This window comes from Halyomorpha halys, unplaced genomic scaffold (genome assembly GCF_000696795.3).
Source record: "Halyomorpha halys isolate HHAL.00 unplaced genomic scaffold, Hhal_1.1 Scaffold32.1, whole genome shotgun sequence".
Taxonomy (NCBI): Eukaryota; Metazoa; Arthropoda; class Insecta; order Hemiptera; family Pentatomidae; genus Halyomorpha; species Halyomorpha halys.
The window spans coordinates 832844-840754 of record NW_027104903.1 but is presented as its reverse complement, the minus strand read 5'-3'; the positions used below and the strand labels follow the sequence as shown (position 1 = coordinate 840754).

The following is a 7911-nucleotide window of genomic DNA, read 5'->3' as shown; positions in this document are numbered from 1 at the left end:
AACTTGAGTGAAATATTTTTCCGAAATATAAACGTAAAAATAAAACTTCAATTAAAAGACTGGAATAGAAATAGTTCTATAATTATATAGTAAAATGATAAAATTATATCATAAGTTGATTGTATTATCAATATGACGTGGGCCTGTTACGTTAGTTTGAAAGGAAAACGCAAATAAATATAATGAAACACTGTAATCAGATATAGTGAATGAAAATTACTCTTCTTTATTAAATTTTTTTTTTTATTCCATTACATCTAAGAACAGCGTTTTGGGACTGTCACTCACTCACTCATCAGTTATCTGATTAAATATGGCTTTTAGTATTACATTTTATGTTCTCTTTATTAGTCTTAAAATGTTGACAATAAACATTTTGATTATATAAAACATTAATAATTAAAAACATAGGGAGACAAAAAAAACTTTATTAAACATGTCGTGCCCAACACAATGGTGTTGTCTCATACAGAACATACTTATGACTAATGAAGCACAACTTTTTTTAATACTATTAATATAAATGGGTGGTCACAGCATATTTTTTTTTTAATTTTCACATTATAAAATTTTTTGTATTATGTACTAAAATTATACATGATTTATTTTTTCCTTTTTATTATTTGTTATTTCTCCGCTTACAGATTTAAATTTTTTTTTTTAGCTTTTTATAGTCCTTTAAATTTGTTTAATTTTTCCATTATTTTAATTCTAAATTTATCTATCTTTTTTCCAACACACATAAAAGTAAATTTAAGTTAAAAGTATAAACATTTAAAATATATACATACAGAAACCTAACATGGTCCATGGCCATTTCAATCTATTAAGATTTTAAAAAACACTCTAACACATGCATACAAAGATTATTTTATTTTTTATTTATTTATAACTGTATATAAAATAAAACAAGTAAATTTGAGGTAACATCGATCATAATAGTATGATACAGCATGTAGAGAAACTACCCATTGGTAGCACTCTAAAAACATTTTTAGAATATAAGGTCACGAGGCCTTCTTTTCAGGTGCCAGAAATGGAAGTAGAGAGTTTATAATGGAAGAAATGATATCGGGTTCGGGCTACATCGGTTACATAAGGAACGTTTAGGCCTTTATAGATGGTTTTATTTGTAACAAACTAAGGAGCATTGAGGATTTTACGAAGGATTTTGGATTGTGAGGATTGGATACGAGAGGAATTCAAAGGTTTAGTGGAGCCCCAAAGCTCAACTCTCATACAAAGATTAAAATAAAATAAAATAAATAGGGTGTTCTAAACTCGATTATACCTTCCTCAAGGAGGAATCATACCATCAAATATGATATTAAACGATATATTTAATCAGATACTTGATGATGGGGTGACAGCCTCGAAATGTCGTTATTAGATGTAATGAAATAAAATATAAAAAATAAATAAATAAGGAAGAGTACTTTTCATTCACTAAATCTAATTATATCAATGAAACTCATCCAGTAGAACATATAACTTTAATAATGAATCAAGATTTTAGTAAACAGAAAGAAAATATGTATCTGTGACTTAACTTTTTTTTTACTTCTGAAATGGCTTAAACGTTGCCGGTTAAATGTATTTTATACAATACAAGACAGCAAGAATTAATGTTTTATAATGTGTTTCATTATATGACTTATACTGTTTAAAAAAATTATAATGCATGAAGATCAATAACTTAGAATAAGACTATAATGTTTTTATTATATACATTTATTCACTTCTTGGGCGTCTCGAAGATTCTGTGGGTCAGTATAATTCACTATTTGTTTAAAAACCAGTACAGCTACAGTTTCATAAAATTTGCTAGTTTCCCTCCTGGTAATAAGTAGAGAAAATAATTAATAAATAAAAGAGAATATTAAAATTATATTTTACTAACTTATCGTTTTCAAAGTCCGATGCTGTAGATTTCCGAGTTATAATGAATTACTATGGCACTATTGTACTGGATCCCATATCTTAATATTGATTCAAACAATGCTTCGTACACTATTGTTAAGGCTTCTTGTATTAAATGCAAGATGGAGTGAGTAATTTTTTTATGAGCATACTCTTAATTTCTTAAAGACATTTACTGTGCTATATTTATTTATAGAAATGCCCATTTCTTGATATATGTTATTGTTATTATTATGAATGAACAAAGACTAAAGATGAATGACCTCTCCCTTGCAGACATGTACACAGGAGGCGGAGGCGGAGGGCCAGTGTACGTCCCGCCCCGGGGCTGGCAGGACTACCAAGGACATCAGCACCAGCACCAGCTCTCGACCCCCGCTAACACCTTCTACCCTGCCGTCATGTGGCGATCCTACGACCACCACTATCGTTCCCATTATGGTAAGTCACATTATAAATAATAGTAACAGGTAATAGTAGATGTAAAAGATTTATTTTTGTAAAACATATCCTTAGAAATAAAAATGAGTTTAAACATTTCAAGTTAACTATATATTTCATTATCAAATAAATCTTGTTTTGTTTAGGATGAAACTATGGAAGATACACCATAAAATTTATTTTGATGAGTTGATAGTTGTCCAAGGATTATACATGTAAATGTATTATATGGTCCCCCATTTTTTTTTAACTTCCTTTATTTATTTATTCGTATAATACATACATATTACAAGGATGGTATATATATATACAATTGAAATATTGCCTTATGACATTATAACGTTAGTTGCAGGGTACACTATAGGTAATAAGCCAACACCAGTGGATTATTGGAACGGGAAGTACATGGTCCCCCAGGGAGCGATGGTACTATATCACTTTTTAAAATATTTTCTTAAAACGGGAACAGCAGACTTTATGATAGTTAAATATTTAAAAAGCGCCTGAAATTGAAAAACGGTGGTGAGAAGGGTAACCCTTAGCAACCATTAACCATTTGTCCAGGGCATCATCTTATTTTCAACTATAACTAAAAAAAACTTCCATTAAAATTTCAGACTTTTTAAAAATGTATAAGGAATTGCGACCGAGTTTTGCAGATTTTAAATAACTGACGATTTTCTTCATATTTCCATACAATTAAATCATATTTGGGCATCAAATTGCAATCATGAAAGGAGCATTTCATGTCCAGACAAGCATATATATTTTTTTACATGAGTATTTATTTTAAATATTTACATTTCGAAACTGCGGCAATAGCCGAATTTACATTGATACAGTAAATATGCTTTAAAATGAGCTATAAAGCATCTCTCTAACAAAATGAGCATCTACATCTAAGAGCATTTTAGTGATCCGAAACCTTGTGAAATCCGACTATTTCCGAAATTTTGGAATACTTACTCATTTAATATATTTGTAAGGTATATGATTAATATTACTCGTAAAACATTTTTGTTCTTAAATACAAATGGAACTTTTTTGTGGAAAAAAATTGGTAAGACCCTTGGAGAGTCAAGAATTTAGTCCGTACATTGAAAGGTAGAACAGTTTCTAGAATGACGGTTGTGGTAGAAGGTGATTTGTTCGAGATTAACCGCCAATTTTTTCCCCAATTAATGGAACCCACTTTATAGGGGCTGGGTAGGGACTAGAAGGGCTCTCTACGCCACAGTGTTGACTCACAGCTACAGTTACTAATTATCTAGAACAGCCGAGTCCGAACCCTGAAGACAGTAACATGGGCCATACTCACTGAGAGCCCGGTTCCCTATTAAAAAAAATTATACAGTGCATAAATAATAAGAATTTCCTCTAGTTTAAGTTTATTAAAGGTTTATATTGGTACAAAAATGCATGGTTTTCCTTATGTGATAAATACCGTCTTGGGAGTTAGTAACAGCGAAATATTAAGTTTGAAAATACCAAAAATACAGTAAATCTGTTTTACAAAATTGACCAAAAGTTAATCCTGTTTAACAGGATATAATAATTATAATTAGAGGTATAATTATCCTGATTTAATAGGATGCACAATTTTTTTTTTTACCCTCGTTTAAGATTACTCTGGCACTCTCCCTCTTGATTCTCTAGGCTCTTAAAGCACACTCAACCAGAAATGTAATCTAATGGATCAGATAAAATGTTTTAAAAGACCATCCTTTCTCCTTTCAACTACTTTAAAATTGCACCATGTTAAACTATTACATTAAACCAAACATGGTGATAAAATTAACTATCGTACGGCTAGTTACAATCTTTAGATATCTCTTGGTTTTTTTCATATCTTTCACCTCGCCTCTCCGACATACATATCATCCATCCAAAGCCATATCCTAGATTTCAAAATCCTCATATCCTTTTCTCATCATTAATATTCAACAAGGACGGCACTTAAAAAACAAAGCGAGTGCTTTTAGATCGGACTTAATTTGGATAATAAAACCGGCTTCGTACTTAAATACGATACAATGCATTAACATTTTCCCAACATTCTTAACATAAGCATTGACACGTAATATAAATCAAGGAAGCAATGTATGTCTCTATAAACATTGATTGGCTCATGGGAAACACCATTTTTGATGTTTAAACCACATTAAATAGCACGATAAGCAGCTTACAAAATGAATAATTTAGAAAAACGATTCTATTATTATAGACATCGTGAATTAAACTGAATAAAATAACTGTAATAATATTATAGTGGATTATAATATTACAAGAAAAGTCAAAGGTATATTCTGTTGAGCAAACAAATACAATAATATGGTAAAAAAAAACTTTCGAAATATCAACTAACATATTAAGAAGCATTGTACCAAAATCCCTAAAATCCAGCCAATTGTTTCTACAGATCTGATTCATTATCAAACCATCTCTATGTCGAGGCTCCCGAGCACATGCACTCAGGAAATTGTAGTCCCTCAAATAAAAACAATTAATTATAAATAAACAACATACTAGTTAGAAAGAGTATGATTACATTAATTTATTTAACATTTGAATGGTAACATCGCTTTTAAAAAAATTAAAATTATTTACTAGATCAATAAAAGGAGTTCCTAGAGATCACGGGACACAGTGGGGTAAAGAAATCATTCAATGTTACCATAATTTCGCATCGTCATAGAGTTTGCTTATAAGTACCAAGTATCAGCTTGATTGGGCAATTGGAGGAGAGCAAAAAATAGGTTTAGTAGCAATGAAACTAAGCAAAAGCGTTTAAAATTTAAGTTCTTAAGATTAATAAGATAAATATTGCAATATAGAGAATATTGGAGAACACTTCAAATCCAAAAAAATCCTAATGAAACGAATAACTATATAAATATGACTTCGTCAAAAAACATTTTATAAAATTCCAATCCCAGTTAAAGGTACAGTGGCCCAGAACGTAGGAAATCCAACGATTACTGGAAGACTAATATAATGAAAGATATTCTGCTTTAAGCACTGTATTTATTTATTTTAATTATTACGATTTTATTATATTGTTTCTGCTTGTTAATTATTTTTTCTCCTGTTCTTCAATTAGATTATTATTTTTTAAATAATTTATTTTAGTATTTTAAAATTAACCTAATCATTAAATAAATAAATCTGTACAGCTAAAACTCATAGCTGGTCAGGGGTTCAGTACTTTGTAAGGAAGTACTGTTACTAGATCAACGGTTGTGCAAGGATGTGATTTGGTCAGCATCACGCTCGGCCGCTAAAGTTTCTCCTTAATAAAGGTCCTTCCTTGGAGTTAAAAGCACAGTGCCTTACCACTGAACTATTCCGCTTCCTAACCAATAATTGTACATGATTGAACAATGTAAATAGTAAGTGTCTTTTGTACGAGACTAAACCTTCGCATAATCAATTGTTAAAAGATAATCTCATTGTTGTATTAAACATATAAGGTCCACACAGACTGATTTAGCAATAAAGAAATAATAAAACTTAAATAAATGTTAGGAACTTCCTTGTAAAAAAATAAACTTTACTCGAATAAAACCTACTTTCAATAAAACATTTTTGACTTAGCTCTCTGTGAGAAAATTATGAATCATTTTAATTTGCGTATATATTTATACTTTACATATACCGCTGTTATTATTTTTTTTTTTGTGTTTGTGAGAAGATTATTTAGACAATGTGTAATAATACACTTCCAAATTAAGCGTCATATCATTCTTTTTAGTAAATAAATGTTCTAATCTTAATTTTTTAGAAATATTTTTTACATACTTTTTTATTTTCCTAGGATATAAATATTTTCGTTTTATTACTAATAATATGAATTTAAATCTCTTAATAAACATGATTATTTTCTTCAATTCGTTAGAAGTGTGTAGTTGTATAAAGGAAGTTTCAATATTTTTTATTTTTTTACCATCTATTTAGGAGTTAGATAGGTCGTATTTAGATTTTCCACATGTTCACATTAAGTGACAGCAGATAGAGACTTCTTTGCAAACAACTGTTGATGAAAAAAGTTGAGACCTACTTTAATGCTTAACATACTGCCCTTCATTAGTCACTGGAAAAAAAATCAGGTTCCCATCTGTAAAAACGGGCTGTTTCTCAACGAAGAAAATCAAAAATATTTTTTTCAATTTTATTTAGTGCAACAGTTCGCACCTTATAACAAGAGACCAGATTTTCGTGCAATTCCACCAAATCTAAACAATTTGAATTATGGAAAATACATTGAAATGACACTAATTTTATAATACACAAAATATATTTATAATGTCCGGGGTTTCTTCTCAACTTGCGAGTTTAAAGGTATTTCTGTAAGTTTTACTAACTTTGTTATAATGCTTTAAATTTAATTTAATGCTTGTAATTAATTTCTCATAGGATGTATTTTTTTTCAATATAATTTTATTATTTTTGAAATATTTATAATGAAGATTCGAATTCCATCCAACAAGTAAAAACAAGTAACGAATATTCTAGGAATAGTATTAACCAGCGGCTTCAGGTAGCTATGAAAACGTCTCTCTAGAATATGCTTGTTATAGTTTTAACTTGGATTCCTTCTCCGCTTTAAAGCCTACATTCATTTTTCATTTGAAGCTCTATATCTTAAAAAGTAGAAACAACACAAAAAAAACCTAAGAGATCGTCATTTAAAGATAAGAAAATTTGTTAAAATATCAGCCCTAAAAGAGTTTTACGTTAAATGGTTCTCGAGATATAGCTTTTTAAAAAGCAACATTTCATAAAAATGTTGTGTGGGACGTACTGAAAGATCGGTAGTTAGTGAATTTATTTTTAAAAATCTATATCTCAAAAACCATTTGACTTACAGATGTCTATTAACACTCAAATTAAAGCTAGTTTAATGAGCTATAAAGTAGTTTATGATGTTTATCTTCGTAGGAGTAATAGTTTTCATGAAATTTGCTAATATAAATTAATTTATAGTTGTTCGGAGAAATTTTGATTTGCCAAATTTATATTCATATGTGAATATCATAAAAACTACAACCCCTACGACGATAAGTTGAAACAAACTATTTTATAGAAAATTAAATTTCCTTTATCTTGAGTGTTAGCAGACATATGTGCGTCTTATGGATCTAGAGATATATTTTTTCAAAAATCTAACATTTTATACGAACAACTAGAAATTAACATTTTGTGTGTTTATTTTGTCAAATATCATAAAAACTACTACTCCTACAAAGATCAACATAATTGACTATTTTATAGTAAATTTAACTAGCTTTAATTTTAGTGCTAATAGACATCTATATGTCACATAGTTTCTGAGATATAGATTTCTCAAAATAAATTAACTAACTACTAATCTTTCAGTAGGTTTTTAAGAAATTTTGCTTTTTAAAAAGCTATATCTCGAGAACTATCTGACGTAAATAGCTCTATTAGGGCTAATATTTCAGCAAATTTACTCTTCCTTAAATAAGTTCCTCTTAGATTTTCTAGTGTTGTCGTGAGTTTTTAAGATATAGAGCTCTGAATGAAAACTTA

General features: G+C 29.2%; 1 protein-coding gene across 1 annotated transcript in view; it reads left to right on the top strand.

The window, feature by feature from the left end:
• Nucleotides 1–7911, top strand: part of LOC106685311 (GATA-binding factor A) — a gene marked incomplete in the record, with an annotated part of 152997 nt that overhangs the window by 128487 nt on the left and 16599 nt on the right. The window contains 1 exon segment of the mRNA XM_067045936.1: nt 2197–2361. Within this exon segment, the coding sequence (XP_066902037.1) occupies nt 2197–2361 (165 nt within the window).